Source organism: Vipera ursinii (genome assembly GCF_947247035.1).
Source record: "Vipera ursinii genome assembly, chromosome: 3".
NCBI classification, from domain to species: domain Eukaryota; kingdom Metazoa; phylum Chordata; class Lepidosauria; order Squamata; family Viperidae; genus Vipera; species Vipera ursinii.
The window spans coordinates 161,176,757-161,202,644 of record NC_139516.1 but is presented as its reverse complement, the minus strand read 5'-3'; the positions used below and the strand labels follow the sequence as shown (position 1 = coordinate 161,202,644).

The 25,888-nt window shown below is 38.2% G+C and overlaps 1 protein-coding gene across 3 annotated transcripts in view; it reads left to right on the top strand.

The window, feature by feature from the left end:
* Positions 1 to 25,888, top strand: part of GNAL (G protein subunit alpha L) — a 64,191-nt gene that overhangs the window by 34,161 nt on the left and 4,142 nt on the right. The window contains exons 6-12 of one of the 3 annotated variants that reach the window (XM_083360511.1): positions 18,006 to 18,060; positions 18,580 to 18,653; positions 19,677 to 19,735; positions 19,965 to 20,085; positions 21,024 to 21,154; positions 22,185 to 22,252; positions 22,871 to 25,879. In XM_083360511.1, the coding sequence (XP_083216637.1) occupies positions 18,006 to 18,060; positions 18,580 to 18,653; positions 19,677 to 19,735; positions 19,965 to 20,085; positions 21,024 to 21,154; positions 22,185 to 22,252; positions 22,871 to 23,017 (655 nt within the window). In that variant the 3' untranslated portion in view covers positions 23,018 to 25,879. Of the gene's footprint in view, positions 1 to 18,005; positions 18,061 to 18,579; positions 18,654 to 19,658; positions 19,736 to 19,964; positions 20,086 to 21,023; positions 21,155 to 22,184; positions 22,253 to 22,870; positions 25,880 to 25,888 lie in introns of those variants that run through there. The other 2 variants (XM_083360510.1, XM_083360512.1) reach the window with 2 other exon arrangements.

Here is a 25,888-nt window from a genome sequence, read left to right as displayed (position 1 = left end):
CATCAGCCAGTTGGCCAAAGTCAACAAAAAATTAGCTACCAGTTCTACTGAACCAGTGCTAACCGGCTGAATCCCACCACTGAAAATATCTAATACAACGTATAAGCTATAAAATATACTGAAATCTTTTAAGGGGAAAAATAACGAAAAACATACAATAATGTGCTTGCTTGAAGATGCACATACTTTGAAGATTCCACATACTTTGTGGAAGTTTTAGTTTCCTTTGTTTCAGAGATGAAAAACAAATACAAATTTCTGAGTAAAAAATAAATTTTCCACAATATTATTGTCATCACTTCTGTTGTTGCTAATTACTGCAAGAACTGATATGGTTTAAACTAAAATAAGCATAAACTAGTGGTTTATGCTTATTTAGGTCTCATTGTAGTGACTAAATAATGGATTGTTTGCATAGCTGAAGGAGTATCTTTTAAGATACATTATTATCCCCTACTACTACTACTGTAAGGTAGTATACTTTCTTAAAATGTTACGTGTGTTATGAATATGCAGATTTCTTACTGTTGTGAATACCAGAGATTTCAAATTGATCACAGTTGCCAGGGATGTTGGCAATTCTCATTTGTTGCTTAATTGTACACTTAACAAGCTATAGATGCATTGTAGGGATTAAAACACTTTAACACTTCCCATTTCCCTGCGTAATGGTAAAAAACATTATTTTGGTTTGGTTCTACCAATTTTCAGGAACATTAACATTACCTTTTTTTAAAAAAAATGTTTTCTCACTTCCCAGTCTAAACTCCAGTTCTGGAATTCATGTGAACCTTTATCAACTCTGTTTATATTTCAGAGCATCCAACTTTGGCCCACCCTTTATCCAGAAACTCATGTAACAAGATACGGTTCATAAAACTGAAATAAAACAATATAACCACAATTATTCTGATTGAGCTGCCACAATAGAGGGAGAAAGTAAAGTGATAAAAAGCATGGTGAAGCTGTGGTCACTGTGTTCTAAATATGATTTTTTTTTAAAAAAAAAAACTTCCCCAATGGGAAAAAGCAGAAAATGTCAGAGCCAACCTGGTCTCGGGGAGGTCATCTGAAAGTTAGATGACGAAGAAGACTTTTGCCCTCCCCAACAAACCACATCTCTCGCAGTCATAGAGTGATGACATAGCCTCTTAATACTTGGGCATGTTATAGTGGGAACGAAGCTATCTGAAATATTAAGGTTTAAACTTTTAAGGGTTTTAAATATTACTAAAACTTAAAGCCCAATGAGTAGTACAGGTAGTCCTTGATATACAACAGTTCATTTGGTGGCCGTTCGAAGTTACAATGGCACTGAAAAAAGTTACTTATGACCATTTTTCACACTTATGACCGTTGCAGCATCCCCAAGGTCATGTGATCAAAATTAAAATGCCTGGCAACTGATTCATATTTAGGATGGTTGCAGTGCCGTGGGACCATGTGATCAGCTTCTGTGACCTTCTGACAAGCAAAGTCAATGGGGAAACCAGATTCACGTTAACAACGTTACTAACTTAACAGCCGCAATGATTCACTTAAGAACCGTGGCAAGAAAGGTCATCAAATGGGGCAAAATTCACTTAACAAATATTTCACTTAGCAACATAAATTTTAGGCTCAATTGTCGATGTGAGGACTACCTGTATATAAGACGTAAGTACAATTAATTTAGGACAGGTGCTCCTTGAACAGTGTTTGGGATAGCACTCCTATTGTTGCATTCCACAGTACCATTCTCCATGTTGTGCTCCTTCAATTTCCTACTTATCTTCAAGGACAGACCCTCTTGCAACATGTTGCAGTAATGCACCCAGAAGGATACCAGAGTATGAGTTATGTAACCAAGACATCCCATTCATGAAGATCCACAACTGCCATACCAAACACAAATGTCTCATTGTTGTCTGGCATACCCACTTGGATTTCAAGTGATAGAGATTAATCTTGGGAGTGCACCAAGAGTATAAAATTCAGTTTTAGTGTAAATTCTCAATCTAACAGACTTCAGATAGTCCTTGATTTACAACTGGTCACTTAGCAACTGTTTGAAGTTATAATCTACCTGAAAAGGTGAACGTATGATCTGAGCCAAAATTCTGATGGTGACTGCAGTTCGGGCAATCGGCAACATAGCCACATTTATGGCCATTTGCAGCATCCTCTGGTCATATGACTATGTTTTACAATGGTTTTGTCAAAAACCTGCACTTCCGTTTTTGGGCAAAACCAGACCGTGGTGAACAATAGGCTCACTTAATAACCATGACATTCACTTAATGACCACAGCATTCACACGCCTTCCACGTTCACTTAAAGACCACCACTAAGTAACCCATTTTATGATTGTTAATGACTTATGACTGTAACAGGCAGGGTCTATTACAGACCTAACTGGAAGAATACCTCTTCCAGGTAGGATAACAAAATATCAGTTGGAACTGAATGTCTATTAAATACTGAGATTACACATCAGTAGAATATGCATAAACTTCATAATGTAGATACTGTGGGTAAAACCTATGTAAAATGTACATTATGTATAAAAATGTAAAGTATAAAATGTACCATATTTTCCGGCGTATAAGACGACTGGGCGTATAAGACGACCCCCAACTTTTGAGATGATTTTCATGGGTTAAAGTCTGATACACCGGAAAATACGGGTAAGTAGGAAGTCAGGGCTGCTTCTCAGTTAGGTGAAGGTTTATCAAGAGCTTTTGGCCTCGAGATCAGCTTTGCTCTGCCTCACCTAAACCTCGTCTCCTCTCGCCTTGGCGCCCCCTTCTACTTCAGCCACATGCGCTGGCTATTTCGGCCAGGAGCGACGAGCATTGTGGCCCAACACTTCGGGAAGGCACCAGGTCTGAAAGAAGGCGGTTCTTTCTGTAGGTTAGTTAATGAACAGGGCGGCGGAGGGCGGGGTGGTGGTGGTGAAAGAAACGGGCTCAGCCCTGCGCCGCAAGTTTGAGATTCCCTCAAAGAAAGCCCCGAGTTTCCAAGTAACTAGAAACCAGAAGGAGCCCTGTGTGGCACTGAGATCAAGAAGCCTGTTTACCCTCCCCTGCATTTTGCTGTGCTTTTCTAAGGTTTTCCAAGAAAATGCAAACTCGGGGTTTTTCCTCCTTTCACTTGCATAAGATCGCTGGAGTATACAGAAAGGGGAAAAACCCTGCACATATTATAATATTTATTTTTCAAAAGGCTGCCTTCTACTTCAGGGTGGAGGGGTGACCCTGGGTTGCTGAAGCCCCAGCGCCAGCTTTCCACTGCGGTCTGCCTGTCGCAATTCCCAAGCTGCGCCTTCCTGGGCGGGTGTTGCTGTAGGTCTGGCCACGGCACCACGCCCTGAAGTCGAACTCCCAGGGTCAGGTGAAGCTCAGCTCCACGTGAACATGTCAGGTCGGCCTCCACCTGGCTTCCCGTGCTCCCTTGAGCTCTCCTGCTCGCCAAGCGCCGGAGGCTCAGCACGCGCTTGACTCCTGCTCCCTTCCAAAAAAAAGGGGGTCTGCTGCCCTAGGACGCCGGTAAGCTGGAGCCTCAGCCTCAGTTGGGCTGGTCGGTTTATTTATGAGGAGGCCGTCTTTCGCCATTCTCGAGCACTGGATTTGTCCGTTTCCACTAACGTCTCTGCTCCCGAGGATTTACTATTTTCTGGCGTATAAGGCGACTGGGCGTATAAGATGACCCCCGACTTTTGAGAAGATTTTCATGCGTTAAAAAGTTGTCTTATATGCCGGAAAATACGGTACAAACATTGTTCAAATTAATTCACCAAGTCAATTGAAACAAAGTCTATTATTGTCTGATATTCAGATTTTCCCCCCCATAATATTCAAAATCCACTGATTCAAGATTCATATAATTGAAGGTTTACTGTGTATTCAGTTGGAGATTTCACATTAAAGTTCCCTTTGCTCTTGCTTATTCTATACACCTTATACTAATACTAATAATTGTCCATTAGGTAATGAGGTGACACCATCTTGATTTTAGCCATTAATTAAAGGTGGTGATTTCAATTTTGTGTGTGCTTTCTAAAAGCATGTATGATTTTGAAGATAGTATTCACCTTGAACAGCATCCTTAAGTATTTAAATTGAACAGAAATAGCAAAATGAATATATGGACTGAATTAAACTCACTATGAATATAAATTCATAAATTGCTTGATTGTTTAATTATTAAATAGGTTGGTTGGTTGGTTGGTTGTGTGCCATCTTGCAATAGAATCACCTTGCTGTTATCCATCCTCTTCATCTTTCACTTTTGTATTTGCTATAGGACAACTCAGTCCTATAGCAACTCAGTCACCCTTAAACAGCCAGATAATATTTCCAGTATCTGAAAACTAGATGCTATAAAGGCTTTCTTTTCATTTCATTTTAGACTATTCATTATAATGCCCATGCCAGGATCCTTGGACTGCTGGCATGACACATAGCGTAGTACACATTTAAGTACTTGTACATCTATATTTAAAAGTTACTAATGAAGACCAGATTGCATTGTCATTACAGGTGCATTGTATTCTTGCATTGAATATTCTTGCATATTTTAGAAAGCCCCCACACAGTGACCCTTTTGCTAATGGAAAGGAGGAGAAAGATCACTAGGCTCTATGCCTTCTGCCATGAGAGCTAAAATCCAGTTCGCTTGATTGATGAACTGAACAGCAACCTAATTTTTTCTGAAAAGCTGCTGGTTTAGATTTTGGATGACAAAACATACAGCATTTGCAGTTTTTTGTACGGGCGATCTGTTTATTAACTTTTGAACTTCTGCTTTTAAAGAAAGTTGAATTTTCTTCATTTCTCATACTGTCTATATAATTTGTATTATTTTAGCTAGCAATAAAGCATAACAGCTACAGGCTATCTTATTGTGATAACTGCATGTTGTGTTTTAGTATGAGTTTGCTGTGGTATTATAAGGCTGATTTGCATTATATGTGATTGATTTTGTGTTCCTAGTATACAGACTTCTATCAACTTTAATATCCTACATCTTCCCCATCTCCATTCAGTTTAAGCAGCAGAAAAGGGCACTGCAGGAAAAGGGAAGCTGGTTTATGGGTCCCATTTATTTATTCCTCACTTTACGTACTTTATAAGTTATTTCTGCCCTTGAATTGTGCAGAAACAAGGTAGAGAAAAGGTTGTGAGACATGCAAACATCTCTTGTTCCTTGCAATACCAGTGCCCCTTCATGCTGCTGAGATGGAAGTAAAGAAAACCAGTCCTTAAGCCCTGCAGCAGAACGGCTAGTCTGCATAGCCACTGCATTAAAAGCCTCAAGCAGTTTAATTTTATAGCATTCAGTGTAAAATAATACAGTGTTGGTTCTATTTTTATATGCATTCTGAATAATGTATAGCAGATGAGAAACAAACAATTTAAGAACCTAAGAAATCATTTCAGAAGAGAGAGACAGAGAAAATCTGTTTAAATGTATATTAGAAATATCTTTAATGATTCTTGCTTTTGTGTCATAATCAGCTGCATTGCATCAACTAGCACAAACTTGTGTTTACCTTCTAGTATTACAAACTGGGCTTTTTTCTCTTCCCTTGCATGTGAACATATGCCAGAAATTTTTGCAGTAGGAACATCAGAACACCAAAATATTCCATGTGAACAGATATGTATTTTAAACTTAATACCGTGGGAGTCTGCTAAATTTGTTTTTATGTGGCAGTACTGCAGATATAAATCTTAATATTGTTTGCACTAGAACAAAGGTTAATTATTTGACTTAGAAGCCAAAAATATCTCTTCAACTAAAATATAGTTCATACACTACTGTATTTACCTGGCACGAGGACAATCCTGAATGAAGACAGTTTCTACCAAAACAAATTTATATTGCCTGGTCCTTAATACAAGAAGAAAGATTTTCTCATTACTAAGTTAAATTATTTGAAAAACAAACCCTCATCTTCTTTTCACGTAAATATAGTTAAGAAAACTAACTTTCCTCAAAATCTAGACTGCTTATCCATGACACACTTCACTTCTTTTTTTTTATTGAAAAGTTTTACAAAATTTTAATAATAATAAAAAAAACCTCCCTGTCAACCCTCCCCCCTTCCCTCCCCCCCCCCGGACTTCCCAAAGCAGAATACAGAGTATTACATATAGCAATCTTATGCAAACTTATGCTAAATATCTATTACCTTTTTAGTCCCATATTTGTTTTGAATATAATCAATCCATCTTTTCCATTCCAAAATATATTTTTCTTGTGATTGTTCTTTCAAATATGCTGAAATTTTTGCCATTTCAGCTACGTCCATTACTTGTAAGTATCCATTGTTCTACTGTAGGTAAATCTTCTTTCTTCCAAGTCTGGCTGCCGTTATTAAGTGTAATATTAATTTAGTTTCTATAACAGTACAATCCGAAATAATCCCCAATAAGAATAGCTGCGGAGTAAATCTTATTTTTTTCTTAAAAACTTTCTGAAAAATCCACCATATTTTTATCCAAAAGGCTTTAACATTTTTACATGTCCACCATATATGATAATAAGTTGCCTCTTCACTACCACATCTCCAACACTTAGGTGGTTGATTTGGATACAAACATGCTAACTTTTTAGGATCTAAATGCCATCTATAAAACATCTTGTAAAAATTCTCTCTTAGGTTTCGTGCTTGTGTAAATTTTACATTTCTAACCCAAATTTTTTCCCAAGTATCCATCATTATGGATTCTTGAATATTCTGAGCCCATTTTATCATACAATCTTTAACTAACTCCGATTCTGAATCAATCTCTATAAGAGCATTATATAACCTTTTTATATGCGATTGACTTTGATCTCTAATTTGCTTTATCAAATTTTCATCAGCTTTTATTATACCAATTTTCTGATCTTCTTTCCATCTAGCTTGTAACTGTATAAACTGAAACCAAGTCTGTACTATCTTTTCTTCCTTTAAAACATTTAAAGGTTTCAGTTTCAAAATATTCCCTTCCATCTTAAGAAGTTCTTGATAGGTAATCACATCTTGTCTCTGCTCCACATTTATATTTCCTATTGCATGTCTAGGTATTGCCCATATAGGTATTTTATTATTTAATATATATTGGTACTTTTTCCAAACTCGGAACAAAGCGTTCCTTAAAATATGAGTCTTAAAAATATTATCCACCTTTTTGTCATAAAATAAATACGCATGCCATACAATAAATCACACCCCTCAATATTCAATATTCTTTCATCCGTTAAATTGAACCAATCACTAATTGTTGATAACACAACTGCATCATAATATAATCTCAAATTGGGCATCTTCAAACCCCCTCTCTCACGTGCATCTTGCATTATTTTAAGCTTTACTCTCAGTCTTTTCCCTGCCCAGATAAATTTATTAATACCTTTTTGCCACTCATTTAAATTTGCGTCTTTCTTAAGTATTGGTATCATTTGGAACAAAAATAAAAATTTTGGTACACTTCACTTCTTAAGAGCATAATTTGATCTTCTGGATGAGGTCTTAATTATATTCCCTGAAGCCTGTGGGAAATTTATAGCTTGGGATATCTATTAACTGTTTGGTCTTGTGTCTGTAAATATTTTGTACATTATCTAATACCTAGGGAATGTCAAGCAACCGATAAATATGCATCAAAATATACATCTGGCTACCATTTATATTCACATGATTTCTAACCCTTCAAGACAAGCTGAACATAGAAATCCTTTTGGTGCAAAGTGTGTTCATTGCTGAAATAGCTTTAAAATCAGAATATGTTTGACTAATAACTGCTGAAATTACCAAAGGACAGGGAATATTGCTCTTAGTGTAACAGTTCCGATACAGATCGGCCATTTAAGCGTTGGAAATACAGGTATGAAATTCAAATGTGAAGTGGACAAGGATGCTTCAGAGCTGGTGTGAGCACCCTCACTATACCTACTGGCTGCTGCTTAAAGGAGCCACACATTTACCTGGGCTTATGTGATTATTATGAGAATTCGGGAACATACAAAATTTATTTATTTATTTTATTTATTTAATTGGATTTGTATACCGCCCTTTCCCGAAGGACTCAGGGAGGTTTACAGGGAATTAAAACAAGAAATACAAAAATTAAAAACAATTAAAAAGATTATAATAGTCCCTGAGAGAATAAAAACCCCAATTAAAATTAAAATTAAAATTAAAATTCTCAGCCTGGGCCAGAGAGCTCGAAGAGCCAGGTCTTCAGGTCCCAGCGGAATGAACGGAGGTCGGGGGCAGTCCTCAACTCCACAGGCAGCTGGTTCCAGAGGGCAGGCGCACCCACTGAGAAGGCCCTCCCCCTGGGCATTACCCGCCGGCAATCTTTTACCGGCGGCACCCTGAGAAGACCCTCCCTGTGGGAGCGCACTGGACGAAGGGAGCTTGATGCTGGCAGCAGGTGTTCCCTCAGATATCCAGGACCCAAGCCATTTAGGGCTTTATAGGTCATCACCAGCACCTTGAATCTCACCTGGAGGGCAACCGGAAGCCAATGCAGCTCACGGAGTAGAGGTGTTACATGGGAGTATCGGGAAACCCCCATCACAACTCGCACGGCTTCATTCTGCACCAGCTGAAGCCTCCGAGTGGTCCTCAAGGGCAGCCCCATGTAGAGAGCGTTGCAGTAGTCTAAACGGGAGGTCACAAGCGTGAGTTAAGGAGGTAGCAACAGAGTGCAAACTTGTGTCACCAAGATCTTAAACTGTAACATATATTTCCTAAGCCTGTGCAGCTACTATGTTAGCCCAGAAAAAAAAACATGGCTCCTTTAAGGAGCAGCTAACCCAGTGTCCATGCCTTTTATATCTGTATCTATAAAACCTTTTGTTTTGAATCTAAATACTGCGTGCCACATATATGAATTTGGGGGTCCTCCTGGACTTGCAGATACTGCTCAGAGAACAGGAGGTAGCCATGGCCTGGAGAGCCTTAACGCAGTTGTGCATTTTTCTCAACCACAAGAGAAGCCCTTCAGATAGTCACTCATGCCCTAGTCATCTCATAATGAACTCTACATGGGGCTGCCCTCTAAGACATTCACTTAACAGCCATGGTAATTAGCTGAACGAATGCTGCAAAAAAGGACATAAAATCAAGTCAGTCAATTGATACCCCACTTTATGACTAACTTACATGACTTACAATCGTAATGGGGATAGGTTGAAGACTACCTGTAATTCAGTTCAATTGCCTACAAAATAAGGTACTTGTTTAATAAAAATTGCCTCCCATTTGCATATATCACACATTTTCCCTCGTGTGTGTGTGTGTGTGTGTGTGTGTGTGTCCCCTTTCCCCTTAGAAATGCACACACTTACATGCTCCTTTGAGCAGAAACAGCCAGAATAGGAAGAAAAAAAACAAGCTAAGGATGGGATTTAAAATAATATGAGAGGGGTAGTAAATTAGGAAAACAAAGCTTGGAAAAAATTAGGAGAAGGGAAGAAAAAAGAGACAAAAGTTATGTTTAGGCATTACAAAATAGTTGAATTTAACCATGGAAGCAATAGGGATTAATCACCCCATAAATTGGATGGCAACAGCTAATAGCATTCTTAGATGCTTATTTTCAAAAGCATCTGTGCTATAGTTGTTTGCAGCCATTTGTTCCTTTTCAGCAGTAATTATTTGAAGAAAACCCTCATCTTTCTAGCAGGTAAATAGGATAATGCCAACCAACTGGCATTTCTAAGTCTGATGTTTATGTCTGTGAATAAAAATTCATGACTGCTCTTAAGCTGGTCTCTCAAATGTATTAGCACTATCTCCAAGCACATGCATCATGTTCCTCTTTTGTTCAAATTACAAGCAAGAAAAATACACAGGAGAAGAAGCTGCTTAGAATACTTTCCCCAAATTTAGTAACCTCACTATTGACTAGGAATTATACAGTTTGTAGCCCAACACATTGAACACATATTTCCCCTGGTTGGGGGAAGACTACAAGCAGTCTTCACTTAAGAATGATAATTGGAACTGGCAACTCTGTCACTAAGCGATGTGGTTGCAAAATGCAACATTATGTGATTGCACCCCATTACAGCATCATTTGCAGCAGTTCCAGTGCCATCATTGGGCAAATCCTGCACAGTCACAATGTTCCCATTGACTTTGCTTGTCAGAAACTAGCAGTGAAGGTCACAAAAACTAATCATATCAACACAGGACAATTGGAAGTTGGTCACCAGGTGCCCATATTGTGTTCACATGCCTCCAGGGATGCTGCAATGCCACAATTATAAGGATCCATCACAATTTCCCCATATTCAGCAGGATCCTAACTACAACAGATGCTGAAGGAGTGGTCATTCATCCAGGACTACCTGTACTTTAGTACCTCTGCAGTAAGTCCAGAAAGTACACGCTTTCCTTGTTACCGGTACCAAACTGGGGCCATGTCCTCGTAGACATGTGGCCATATACTAAGAGGGAAATGAGGGAAGAGAGAGAGATTCAAACCACTCAAATGATTTAACAGGCTGGAAATTTTGGTGCAGTAAGTAGCACCAAAGGGAACCAAGAAAAGACTGATAATCAGGCATACCTGGGCAAGATGATCGACAGCAGATTTGTAGAAAAATGGTGTGGGGAGACTGCATACTTTTACATGAAGCAAATAATAGGCAGATTTAACAGACATTCATGTAAGGAGGTTGATGTTTTCTAAAACAATTAAAAACATGTATAATAGGAAAATGACCCTGTCTGAAGGAAAATATTAAAGTTCCCTTAAATAGTTTTCACTATTTCCTTATGTCCTTTGCATAAGTCCCCTGTTTTTCAACCATTGAAATTTGTTTTTAATACAGATTTTCTTTCAGCAGAGATTCCACAAATTTCTAGGTTTCCCCACATTTCTAAATAAATAGCTACATAAGTTTGTATATAGTACCTGTCAGTTAATGTAATCAAGTGATAGATTTGACATCAATTCCAAAAGCCAAGGCCATGTACCCTGAGATTTCTCTCTCTAGCTATTTATAAATTAAGTTTTAACGACTGAATTTCAAAATGACAGTATTTTCTCAATTCATGGATATCAAAACTTGGGTCACTTGCATACATTGCTTTGAAACAAAAAGTTTCAACAAAATGGATTAATTTTTAAACAGTTGTTGGAAAGTAAAATCCCTTTAAGGCCTCTGTTAAACTTGCCGTTCCATGTGAACTGTTTGGAGTACTGAATGATTCTTAATCATTTGCCCACATATTATGTCATCTGTTATAGTACATGTAGTGTTCTCTGCCCTCTGCAGGCTATTTCAGTCATATTGAAAAGGCAGTTAACAAAAGATGCAAAGCATTTTTCTGGCAAGGCAAGTTAAAAAAAAAAGTCTGCCACTTAAAGCAGGGTGTTGCTTATAAAAATCACTCTTCTTGAGCTGTAATTTGAAAGTTATTGAACAGCATGATAATCTGCTGATAATGCTGGAAATACCATATTAAAAACTAATAATTATGTGCCCTGAAATGAAATCATGATTAATGCCAATAGATTGTATTTATCATACAGGTTAACTGAAATAAATAAAATTAATTAATTTAGAAGAACACTGAAGATGGCCATAAAGTGCTTATATTTTTTTTCCTAAAATCTTTTCTCTTTTCTTTCTCTTTTTTGGGACTTATATGCCACCCTATCTCCCGAAGGACTCAGGGCGGCTAACAACAATAAAAAATACAATAATACAAAAGTTAAAAAAGAATTAAACTAGCAGCCCCAATAGTAAAATTAAAAACATTTTAAAAATACCTGTCATCAGTCCAGGTCAGCCTGATGGAAAAGGAATGTTTTAAGGCTGCGGCGAAAGGACCGGAGATCTGGGGCCATCCGGAGTTCAAGGGGAAGTTGGTTCCACAGGGCTGGCGCTCCCACAGAGAAGGCCCTCCCCCTGGGGGTCGCCAGCTGACATTGTCTAGCTGACGGCACCCTGAGGAGGCCCTCCCTGTGTGAGCGCACTGGGCGATGGGAAGTCGTTCACGGCAGCAGACGGTCCTGCAAATATCCCGGGCCTAGGCCATGTAGGGCTTTAAAGGTAAGTACCAGCACCTTAAATCTCACCCGGAGGGCAACCGGTAACCAATGCAGCTCACGCAGGAGGGGTGTAATATGGGAGTATCGGGATGCTCCCATCACTACCCGCGCGGCCGCATTCTGCACCAGCTGGAGCCTCCAGGTGGTCTTCAAGGGCAGCCCCATGTAGAGAGCATTGCAGTAATCTATACGGGAGGTAACGAGTGCATGAGTGACCGTACGTAGGGCACCTTGGTCCAGATAGGGGCGCAACTGGCGCACCAGGCGAACCTGGGCAAATGCCCCCCCTGGCCACAACTCCTATATGATCTTCAAAACTGAGTTGTGTATCCAGGAGGACGCCTAAGTTGTGTGCCCTATCAAGGGGAGGTAACACCTCTCCTCCCATAACCAAAGATGGAAACTCTTGGACTAAACGAGATGCCAGTACGTAAAGCCACTCAGTCTTGGCTGGGTTGAGCTGGAGCCTGATCTTCCCCATCCAGATCCGTACCGCTTCCAGGCAACGGAACATCACATCGAGGGCATCGCTGGGTTGGTTCGGGGTGGAGATGAAAAGCTGGGTATCATCAGCATATTGATGATACCTCACCCCAAAATCACAGATGATCTCACTCAGTGGCTTCATATAGATGTTGAACAGGAGGGGGCAAGAGGACCGACCCCTGAGGCACCCCACAACTAGGGCCTCGGAGTTGACCTCTGCCCTCCTGCCAACACCATCTGCGAATGGCCCAAGAGGTAGGAGGAGAACCACCATAAAACAGTGCCTCCCACTCCCAACCCCTCAAGACGTCGCAGCAAGATACCATGGTCGATGGTATCAAAAGCCGCTGCAAGATCTAATAGGACCAGGACAGAGGAATAACCCCTATCTCAGGCCCGCCAGAGATCATCCACCAGCGCGACCAATGCCGTCTCCATGCTATACCCGGGCCTGAAACCCGATTGGTACGGGTCCAGATACTCAGTTTCCTCCAAGACCAAAGGGAGCTGCCGTGCCACCATGCTCTCAACAACCTTCGCCAGGAAGCGAAGGTTGGAGACAGGACGAAAGTTATTTAAAATAGCTGGATCCAAGGCAGGTTTCTTGAGGAGGGGCCTCACCACCGCCTCTTTCAAGGTGGCAGGGAAGCACCCCTCACTCCAAAGTTATTTTTTAAAATTGCTAATTTAAAGCCAAAGCTAAGGCTGGCTCAAGCTCTACAAAACTAGGAAATGATCAGTAAACATCAGTGAGCAAAGTCACAAATTGTACTTGCTTACAATCTCCCTAGCTCTTTTTTTTCTTGGCCTTTAAGACTAAAATGTAAGTAGAGAAAAGTTGATATTTGGTCCTATATAAAGAATCTGAGCAATTTGAGTAATCAACATTATTTTAGGATGCAAATCATCAGTCTTGGTTTTCATTTTCCTTTCTTCTTAGAATTTGAATCAACACTAAGTAACCTTAATTAACTATGGATCAAAAAGCTTTTTAAGCAATACATTTGTAAAACTCCTCATGGGTTTTCATTCTACAAAGAATTGCATTGCATTCATCTTGCACTCAGTAGTTTTCAGGTGGATGTGAATCCCACATTTATCAAGATACTGGTTTATACGAAATAATATTTCAAGAAAGTATACTAATGACTGGATAAAACAGTTTTGTCCTGGCGGCAGAAAAAGTGCTCTTGGGTTTGCTTTTTTGGTTTACACAACATTATTCTTCAAAAGCAAGCAAGCAGTTAACATTTTGTAACCAATTTGTATTCAGTCTTAAAAAATAGAACAAGGAAGAGGGAAAACATAGAAGACTAAGAAACATCTAGCTTATACCAAACCCTTCCTATTATTATATAATGAGTTTCATAACAAAGGTTGTAGTCACTGCAGGACATGGTTCTGCTGAGAACTTCCTTTAAAAATAATCTTTAAAAAGCACTAAGAATCTGAAGATAATTTGATGTATTTACTAGCATTTGAATGTTGTGGTATATGTAATTGCCAAAGAAGCAGTTGTTTAATAGGTCTTTTTTAAAAAAAATGAGTATGAAAAATGTTCCTGAGATAAATATAATTTCAGAATCCAGGATATTCATGTTGAATTCAGTGGTATCATTTTAGGTCAAAATAATTGGCTACTCTACTCCTTCATTGCACAGAATAACCATTTATTTTATTTTTGAACATAAATTCTGTATTGTTATTGAATAAAACAAGTGTGGATCAAAATCCATATTTCTGAGTCATCTGCCTACATAAGATAACATTTAGAGATAGCTTGTCAAAAAAAAGTGTCTGCTGTATTTCCTAGGCAACTTGCTAATGATTCTTACGAATCTAAATATAGATTATAATATCAATAACCAAAAATATGTTTCATTCTAACTTTTTTTAATAATTAACTATGTAAAGGTAAAGGTTCCCCCACACAAGCGTGCTAGTCATTTCCGACTCTAGGGGCCGGTGCTCATCTCCGTTTCAAAGCCGAAGAGCCAGTGTTTTTCCAAGGACGTCTTCTGTGGTCATGTGGCCGGCATGACTAGACGCCAAAGGCACACGGAACACTGCTACCTTCCCACCGTAGTGGTCCGTATTTTTCTACTTGCATTTTTACGTGCTTTCAAACTGCTAGGTGGGCAGAAGCTGGGACGAGTAACAGGCACTCACTCTGTTACGCGGCACTCGGGATTCAACCCACCAAACTGCCGACCTTCTGATCGACAAGCTCAGCGTCCTAACCCACTGAGCCACCGCGTCCCTAACAGTATTTAAACATTGTTTATTTATTTATTAAATTTGTTTGCCACCCATCTTATTGCAAGGCAACTCTAGCTGGCTTATAACATTAAAATGAAATCATTTGTGTGTGTGTGTGTGTGTGTATATACACACACACATTAAAATTGCAATAAAATACAAGTTATAACTAAAGATAGGGAGAAATGGAGCAGAATATATGGGGAGGGGCGGAGGGGGACACCTCAGTCCAGAGGTCCCCAACCTTTTGGGCACCAGGGACCAGTTCCTTGGAGAGAGGTTTTTCACAGACCAGAGGGTGAGTGGTTTTGTGTGCTGCTTGCATCTTGTGGATGGGGCTTTCCTTGTTTGTGCGGACTGCTTGATGGCATGCCGCGGCCCGGTACTGGTCCACGGACCTGAGGTTGGGGACTCCAGTGTGATATTCCTCTATTAGATCCCCAAACCAACTGGCACACCCAGATCTCCAGGCTGTTGTAGAAAGCAGGAGGGTGAGAGCCAATCTCATCTTGGGGCAAGATGTCCCTTTTGTGATTGTTATTTAGTATTCTGGAAATTAAGATTTTTTCATATTAGCTGTAATACTTGTGTTTTTATTTCTGATAATCCCTACTGAAAATTTGTTGTTTAATACAGAGAAATAAGGTTGTACAGATGATTTTATAGAAGCTAAGATGTATGGAATGAAAAGATGCTTGGTTTTATTTTAAGAGATAGTGGTAAGTTGTTAGTGTTGATTATACTTTCTGGGGATAAACAGGGAGGTTTTCTTTATTTTTCCAGTCGTCCTGCACTTTTTAATTTTTTAATGTATTTATTCTGTATTTGTATAATTTTACTTTTATAATATCTTGAATAAAATTATTGGAGGGAGAGTGTTTCCTTGTTAGAACAAAATAGTAAAGAAATTCCAATATCTAAGGGGCTGCCACAAAGAAAAGTGGGTCAACCTATTCTCCAAAGCATCTGAAGGCAGGAAAAGAAGCAATTGATGGAAACTAATCAAGGAGAGAACCAACCTGGAACTAAGGAGAAATTTCCTAACAGTGAGAACAATTAATCAGTGGAACAACTTGCCTCCAAAAATTGTAGGTGCTCCAATACAGCAAGTTTTTAAGAAGAGATTGGATTTGTCTGAAATGGTGTAGGCAGGGCTTTTTTTCTCATAGAACGCTCAGAACGGAGTTCCGGCACCTTTTTTGGATGGAACCTTGTAGGGTAGGCAAGGCGGGTTGTATGACGTGTGAGTTCCGGCACCTTTTTCTTTTACAAAAAAAAGCACTGGGTGTAGGGTTTCCTGTTTGAGCAGGGGGTTGGACTAGGAGACCTCTAGTCCTCCGGTCCCTTCCAACTCTGTTATTCTGTTGTTGTTGTTTTAAGAAAAACACCAGAGGTACATGTAGAGGAGAGTTTCCTTATTGGTAGAGAAGATTAATTTGTATATCCCATGTAAATTGTTTGAAAATAATGTTTTCCTAGATTTTTCAACACAGAAGCACCTCAGTGCTTCTACTCAAGCGTAAAGACAAAAACAAAAATAAGTTGACTATGAAAAAGCCTGCAACGTAGACCATGGGGAATTAAAGCAAACCATAATGTAGGTGTCAAAAATGGAGAGGCACATCCACTTTCTTTCCTGTTTTTTTCTTTCCTGACACTTTCGCTTTTGAAAAATAACATGATGTAGAGATGGTGTTCCCATGCTTGTAATTGTGGGATGGGGAGGTCCTGACAGTTATACTCAGCAACAGCATTTCTATGAACCTTCCAAGAAAAAAAATGGCACAAAGACATAAAAGAATATTCAGTACCTGCCTTGCTTCCTGTGAAAAAAGTGTATTTCACAGCAGAGATCCAGGTTGCTGGGCTTTGCAAAAAGGTGTCAGAAAGAGCAGTTAAAGTACCATAGTTGGACATTTTGATTGCTGTTGAGTCTCAGTGTGGCATGAAGGATGGTGTTTCTTCATTAGTAAATTTTTTTTGCTAGCATTTTTCCCACAAGTGCCCTATTTGCACTTGGAGCCTCTTATAGGAGCTGCAGGGATCAGCACATGCCCTTTGCAGTCATCCTCCTACAATGTGCAAGCTCTCCCTGTAAGCAATCTGGCTCACCCAGGGTCAGGTTGGCTGTCGTGGGAGGCTCGTCCTGCATGTGCGATGGAGCTGGAGGATTGGGATGGGCCACGCCTCCCGCAATGGCCAATCTGACCCTGGACAAGATTGCTTCAGCTGTGAGTTGCCTGGCCTAAGGTTTCCATTGCCCAGGCTTCCTCATGGTGAAGGGAACTTTGGCCCACTACAGATGAAGAGTTTAACTGAGCCACAAAGTTGAATGCACCTGTAAAGCAGTGGTGCACCCTGAACGCGGAAGCATGTGCTTTGAGAGTGCGAGTGTCTATTTCCGTGGCTCATGCACAGAATTCACACCGTGCCTTCCCATTGACGTTCAAGGAGGCTAATTGTGGTAAATACAAATCATTTTTTTAAAAAAAAATAAATGGACAGATTACAATATTGATGATGAATGTAAATGAAAAGGCAGTTTCCAAAGCCTTCCTGCCCCATGGAGGGAAACCTGAGTCGCCTGGGGGGGGGGCGCATCAGCTGGGCTGTGCCTTGTGATGAAAAAATAAGACATCCCCTGTTGGGCTTATTTTGGTGGACCAAAAATAAATATAAGACCCGGGCTTATTTTGGGGGAGACGTGGTACTAGAGCACTCTTTCCTGCTCAATGCCCTACAGTTGGTTAAGTCTCGTTATCCATCTTGTTGCCATGGAAATAGCTTTTGCATACTTAGGTAAATCAGATTCCAGCTGATCCTACTGGTTCTTACATCTCCTCTAAGAATTTATCACAGTACCACTTCCCCAATGGACCTATATATTTTAGATTAGCATGAGCAAAAGAGTCAATTATCCCTAATATTTTGTCTGGACAGTGTTTAAAAGAGAATATTGGCTCCCTGGAAGATATTGATTGGTTGCATCAACATAGATACATAATCTGTCAATGTAAAAAACTCCTTAGTATATAATGTATGTCATGTAGTACTGCCCTTTTGGGATTTATTGTGTTTGTCCATTGTAGCTGCAACCTTAATGTAATTCATAAAACTGGTCTTAATCTATAAAAAGATGAATGGAAATGAAACTGCAGTTTTTGACAGTTTTCAGTGTTGGGTTTGTTATAGTTAAAATTGTATGTTTTCTTTCAGCTTCCTGGAAAGAATAGACAGTGTCGGTCTTCCGGATTACACGCCCACAGATCAGGTGAGTAAAATGGAGTAACAAATGTGAACTAGTGTGATAGTCACCTTTAATAAATTACGGTATATGAATTCAAGCAGGCTTAAATTGAGAAATACGTTGAATTCAATAATGCTTTTATTCATTTATCCCAGCCACAGTTTAACAAGTCATATATGTTGTTCTTGTTAAAAATGCTCTTTCTGATTCCAGTAAAAAGGGAATTTTGAGAGTAGCTTTCCATATTTTGTGTCAAGTTGCTTTTTAAATTAAGGAAAGGTTTAAGAGGTTTGTGCAGTGGAAAAGAAAATCAATATTATGTGAACAAAAAGTAAAATAATTCTGCTGTCCCATTATAATTTTTTCTAATATTTAAATAATTGTTCAGAATTACTTTTTACATTGTCTGATTTGAATACATACAGTAGCATGTGCTCACTGCATTCGTTATATGAAATTGTTGATATATCACGTTTCTTTGCAGGCCAAATTTGCTGCATTAAAATGGAAAATTTCACTGGTGCAATTGTTTTTCATTTCCAGGATCTCTTAAGATGCCGGGTTTTGACTTCTGGGATTTTTGAGACAAGATTCCAAGTAGACAAAGTAAATTTTCAGTAAGTACAGTAATAATGACCTTTAATTTGTGTCATGTTTTATAAAACTAGAAACAATTAAATGCAGTAATAATTAACTTTTTTAATTATGAGGTTTTCTAAAATGTTTGCTGATTTATCACATAAGGGGTAATAGATCAAGACATATACAGTATATATTAGTCAATACTATCCAGGATGTTTCTAACATAGGACATTATCTGATAAGTATTTTTGTTTGATGTATTAGTCTGTGGGCCTTAAATTTAGTATAGAACATTAGTATAGTACAGAACATTAATATGGAAACTAATGTTTCTATTAGTTCATATATAATGAGTTAAAGAGCATTAGTTAATAGAACTAATTTAATGGGCAACTTTAAAATTTTACTAAATAAGAAAGCTCTTTCATAAATAATATAGTGCACACAGAATATTGTTACTAATATTTTTATCTTTTGGCTGTAGTAAGTTTTTTCTTACCTAATAATTTTAATATATCAAAGCTGCTTATTGGTTTTAGTGTAGAATATTCTCAAGGACAGTCACCTCTGATGATCATATATTACAATTGTTGCTTATATCATGCTAATAAGACTGAATACATGGCAAAAATTGCTAAAATTGTTGCTGAAATTGAAAAGCTCATCCATCCTTCCTTACACATGGAATTCCCATCTCTATAACTCGGTTTGCCCAACTCTTTTTATTTAGCTTTGTAATTAGCTAAATTGCTAATTGTAAATTGCTATTACATTTGTACTCAGCCACACTATTCCCCCTATTTTCAGCTGAGCTTAGCAACACTAAACAGCCACCTATTTTTTAGTCTGCCCTTTCCTAAATTTGACCAAAATGTAGCCCTAGCTACATTTTGATCAATTGAGATTTAACTAAAGTTTGACAGCAGATATTGCAAAATAATGTTCCTGTTTGCTTTCATGCAGTATTTATTGCATTTTCATTTCCATTTGCAAAAGTAAGTGCACATTAGGCAAATGTGACATTCACAAAAGAATAATAGCCTCTGGCTTTTCAACAGCATGTTTGATGTAGGTGGTCAGAGAGATGAAAGAAGAAAATGGATCCAATGCTTTAATGGTAAGAAATATTTTCACGTTCTGTATTTGGTCTGAATGCTTGTTGTTTGTTTCTTATTGTAAATATGCATTATTTTGATTTATCGGGGCTTATTGTTTCATCCTTTATAAAATCTCATAATTTTGTTTATATGTGTAATTACATTGCATTTATCATCATACATGGGACACATAGTGTTTCTGATTAAGTCTTACTCTTTATGTTCTATCTATGATATGTTCTTCCTTAGATGTCACAGCTATTATCTTCGTTGTGGCCTGTAGCAGCTACAATATGGTCATAAGAGAAGACAACAACACAAACAGATTGCGGGAGTCCTTAGATCTCTTCAAAAGCATCTGGAACAATAGGCAAGATATCCATGCAAAAATCAGCTGCATTAGTTTGGTAAAAATGTATCTGGGATGGGCGGAGGATTTTTGTGAAAAATCTGTTAGAACAAATCAAGATGCCTATTCTGATTTTAATCATTATTGGAATCTTCATATAAGTACCTAGTTTTCTTATCATCATTATAAACAGAGACTGATGAGGTGCAGTAAAACCTTAACTTAATGGAGTTTGGACAATTTACTCAATGTACAGCAGTTCCATCAGTTTATATTGTTTTTATGCCAATGAGCTTATCTCAAAGAACATCAATTCAGATTTAATAGATATTTGGTTTCAGTGGATATCTCGTAACTCCCAGTTGGTCTGATAAAAGATTTTCTGCCTTAGATGGCTGTTTTCTCTTAGAGAATATAAAAGGTAGCAGGTATGTAGCAGGTATATTTAAGGTGCTGGTACTTACCTTTAAAGCCCTACATGGCCTAGGCCCGGGATATTTGCAGGACCGTCTGCTGCCGGGAACGACTTCCCATCGCCCAGTGCGCTCACACAGAGAGGGCCTCCTCAGGGTGCCGTCAGCTAGACAATGTCGGCTGGCGACCCCCAGGGGGAAGGCCTTCTCTGTGGGAGCGCCAGCCCTGTGGAACCAACTCCCCCTTGAGCTCCGGATGTCCCCGGATCTCCGGTCCTTTCACCGCGGCCTTAAAACTTTCCTTTTTCATCAGGCTGACCTGGACTGCCGACAGGGGTTTTTTAAATGTTTTTTTAATTTTTAATTGTTTAGTTTAAGTTATTTTGGGGCTGTTTATTTAATTTCTTTTAATTTTTGTATTGTTTTTATTGTTGTTAGCCGCCCTGAGTCCTTCGGGAGATAGGGCGGCATATAAGTCCCAAAAATAAATAAATAAATATATGTCCAGCTGTGTTGGACTCTGAATTATTTCTTCGGTCTTCACAGGTGGTTACGGACAATTTCTATCATTTTGTTCTTGAACAAACAAGATATGCTTGCTGAAAAGGTCTTGGCAGGGAAGTCTAAAATTGAAGATTATTTTCCAGAATTTATACGTTACACTGTACCTGAGGATGGTAAGTTTCTTAACTAAAGTCTCTTATGATTAAATAATTTGAATGTTTATGAGATTGATTACTTTTGTGCCATCAAGCTGGTATGAGCTCGTAGTGATTAGATAAATTTTTCGGCATGGTGTTCTGTTCCTAAGCTGGTCTTTCAGCTCTTCCAGTGATAAATTCATTGATACTATCCACCTTGCTGCTTGTCTTTCTCTTCTCTTTCCTTCCATTTTCGTAGCATTAGAGCAGACATGTCAAACACAAGGCCCGGGGGCCAGATCCAGCCCACAAAGTGGTTTCATGTGGCCCGCGAAGCCATCCTGGAAACAGGGATGAGGGAACGGCCCCCACTGCCTTGGCCCTGGCCCAGAGAGCCTCCTTCTGCCAGAGACCCTCAGATCTGTCCCACTCCTGCCCAGGCCCCCATAGGCCCCCTTGATGCGAACGATGTAGAACTGGCCACCCCCACCCAGTAGGCCATTCGCACTCTAGCCACGCCTACACAGTAGGCCATACCCACCCGGCCCCCGGAGGGCAACCGCAATGCTGATGCGGCCCTCAATAAAATTGAGTTTGACACCCCTGCATTAGAGTGTTCTCTAGAGAGCTAAATCTTCCCATAATTTATGCCTTATTTGTTCAATAATCGATGAATTGCTTGTTCATAATATTCTCACGCGTGTAGTCCAACATCAAAGTTCAAATGTGTCAAGAGTCTGTCCTGATTCTTCAAAGCCCAGTTTTGCGTATCAGAGTAGTATCATCTACATAGCATGGATTATTGATCTTTCTTTCTCTAATATTACAATCACACTCATCTTTGAATCCAGCTTTCCTTAATATAGATGGCGGCAAATAGATTGAATAAATAAGGGGAGGGTATTGTTTCACTTTTTTGCCAACCGGGACCCAGTCTGCTTCACTATATTCTGTCCATATTGTGGCTTCCCGATCTATATATCGGTTTTGCATGAAAATAAGATGCTATGCATGCATTTTTAAAATTTATATTGCATAGATTTGAATAGGTCTGTGTTCATTACAGCAACACCAGATGCAGGAGAAGATCCCAAAGTTACAAGAGCAAAGTTTTTTATTCGGGATGAATTTTTAGTAAGTATTGATGATTTTTGAGGCATTGTATTAACTTATAAATTTATTTGAATATGTTTTATTTTTATGTAAGTTTTAATTGTTATGAAAGCAATTCTATCTTGAAACCTTTCATCATTTAAATTACAAATTATAGTCCATTTGTTAAAAATTGTCACCTCTCTTTATAAGCTGTGCAAAGCATGCAAAAAAAAGCACCATGCTATCATAAAAGCCTACTTTTCTTACCCTCAACATCTTGATTGTGGCCATATGTGAAACATTAACATTAACATTAACTGCTCCTGTAGTTTTCTGTGAGCTGTAATAAGCTGCAATGAAAGAAACCTGTAGTACTATATAACCTTTTAGTGGAAAATCAGGCTAAGCTTACCTGGTGAGTAGGTTGCAAAGTTAATATATTCAACTTACTGTCTGGTTATTTATTCAGTTTTACACAAGACAGTTGGGGGCTTTATCTTTGGAACATCCAGGCATTCCTTGAATAAACAGGTTTAATGCACAATTTTTTGACATTAGTTTGAGATGGTGCTACTAGACTGACGCATCTTGTTATCATTCCCCAGAAGTGCTTTTATCCAACTCTGTTTTCAGCGACTTTTTCATTATCTCTTACAGCGATTAAGTACAGCAACCGGAGATGGAAAGCATTATTGCTATCCACATTTCACATGTGCAATTGACACAGAAAATATTCGGAGAGTGTTCAATGATTGTAGAGACATCATTCAGAGAATGCATCTTCGCCAGTATGAACTATTGTAATTAAGGACACCATGGAGTCCGTGGTTTTAAGCATCTTTCTTTCTTGGCTTCCTCAGATGAAGTAGAGGAAGAGATATTAGATCCATCTGCCTCCTCAGTTCGTTTGCTTTTATTAGCTTTTCTACCCCAGCCCATGCTTTAAGGACAATATGTGTGCTTTATTTTTATATGCCACTTCTTTGTCATTCCACTGAAGTCTTTGGCTACCTCTGTTTCCTTTGGTTTGGTTGTAAATTTTTGTTTATGTTTAATTAATTGGACATAGTCTGCTAATTTTTTTTCAGCAGACTTGTTAGTTCAAGCTGGTATCTGCTAGTTAGACACTGTGTCATACCTAGAATGTTTGTGGAAGGTTCCTTTTGTATCATGACACTGAAGAGTACTTGATAGACAGAAAGGGAATAATGCACTTTGCTTCAGAATTAGAAAATACTGTTGGAGATGTATACATGCATGATGTAGCAGCACTATGATATTTATTACACTGAGTTTTTAACGAACTGAGTTGCAGGTCAACTGATGAAGTGACCTCCTCTTCTAAGCCATTGCTGGCCCAGGAATAGAGTAGGTAAGCAATTTTGGGAGGTTTGGAGCTAAGAGTCTCTTTACACCTCAGGCTTTTGAATTTAGAGCTACTTTTTCAGCCTATTGCATTTAGGCAGAAAATTCACCTTCACATACCATATTTCTTCTGTCCACAAATGATTCGATTAATTTAGATCATTTTGGGGCATCAGTCTTCTATAAAAATATAAATATATATATATATATAATATATATAATATATATATTTTTTTGTTTTACTGCTGGTTTATTATATTGTACAGACTGTAAAGTGTAATATTATTTTGTACAATTTTATTGAAGAAAATACTTGTAGAAGATCTTTGTGCCTTGATTATGGCTGTACCTGTAAAATGAGCTAAGATGTAAGTATGTTTTTGATTGCGCTGTACAGCTTGATGTCAACTTTACCTACAGCAGTGACTGGAGGTTTGAAAAAAAACTCTGTAGAGTTTAGGGTTTTTTTCTGATTTATATAAAATGTTCTTTAGTATAAAAAGTATAAATTATGCAAATTTTAGTCATATTACCTTTCCAAGTAAGTAATTGCTGCTACTGTGGCAGCAATAGCCTTTCAGACTCAGCTTTAAAAATTGATTTAAGTGTCCAAATTGCAACCTGGTGTTAGTTTTCTGGGAATATCTTGTTTTACCTTTAAAACTATGTTCAGTAATTCTTTGGTCATTCATAAACCATTCACAGTTGCAAATTGTGAATGTGTAAAGGCACCATTAGATAAGGGTTTTTTTTTCAATCTTTGTTGCAACAGCTGCTTTTATTGTGCAAATTGCAAGAAAGAAAAAAGGTGTAATCCTTGTGTTTGGCCTAAGAGAATTACAAAATGACATATTTATTTCTCTTAATAAACAGATCTTAGAAAATGGATTTATTTTAAATATTGTAGAAGCATAATGTTTTTCAAACTTGAATAATTTATGCAAATGACATTCACAAAATAAGTTGTGGTACAGTTCAGCATAAAAGCAAGAATTGGTGTAGCAATAAGGCATGCCTTTCTCGGTAACTATGAGATTGTTTTATATTTTATACATAGGCATTATGTCAGAGTACAGTTTCCAGTGCCTGAGAAAATCTGTACAAATATTTAAAATTTGTAGATGCAATAACAAACTCAAAACTTCATAAATTATAACACTTCGATTATCTTTGCCTTTTGCTATGAAGATAAATTACTCTTAAATTATTTTGATGGCATAATATGAAACTATTTTTAAATTAGGAAGGCATGTTTATTGCATATATTATCCCAGATCGCTCTTGGAAACTGAGAAACAATTGTATCTGCAAAAGAATCAGGCTAGTAATTTGAAGCATTTTAGATCTACTCTGAAACTGGTACTTTGACATACTGTATTCAGTCATAACCTTGTTATGTTTCCAAGATGATTGAAAGAAACTAATTTTGATATGATGAAGACATACCAGTCTAAAGATTCATATTTCCTCTAAAACCATAGCAGTAAAAATGTAAACTACCTGTTAAAAAAAGTGGATGGTTCTGTTATTGAAAAGAATGGGGTAGGGTTATTGTAATTCTATCCCTTCTTTTTTGTTTGCTGCAAATGTTACAGATTATATTCTGTCATTCAGACAATTTTAATCTAATGCCCTCCAAATAGATTTTTGTTTACAACTTTCAGAACTCTTTCCAGTGTGCCTGGAAATTTTGGGATCTGTTGTCTCCATACTTAGGTGGGCATCAGGCCGAGGAAGGCTAACCTAAACTTTTACTGAATAAAATTCTCTTTAAAATTTATATAAGTAGATGAAGAAAACCAAGTCTATAAATTTCTTCAGCTAAATTTATAATGCCTTTTTAAGTTGCATACAAGCACTTTTTTAATGCTATTAATCTGATAGGACTTAAAACATGTAGGAATGGAATGCCAAGTTTTTTGGTAAGGTTTATCTCTCTTGGGAGAAAATAGTCAGTCGCGCAAACTGAGTCATATCATAAAAATTCTGTGTGAATCTAACAGTAGTTGTTTACATCTTATTCCAGGGGAAATGTTCAACCAAGCTTCAGTCCATGTGTTCATGGATACAGAGTGCACACCCTAATTCTGAATGTGCAGGGGGCTTCTCAGTTTTCTACTTGCAAGCTTATTAGCAAAGGTTTTTGCTGATGCTGTCACACGACTACCATCTAAAACTATTTACATCTAATTTAAAAGTGACTCATGAGACTAGAAAATTATGTCACCTATTATAATTATGTTTTGCTTCTGTTTTGGTAATACCTTGCTGTAAAAAATAACTACATTATCTTGTATTGCTGGTATCAAG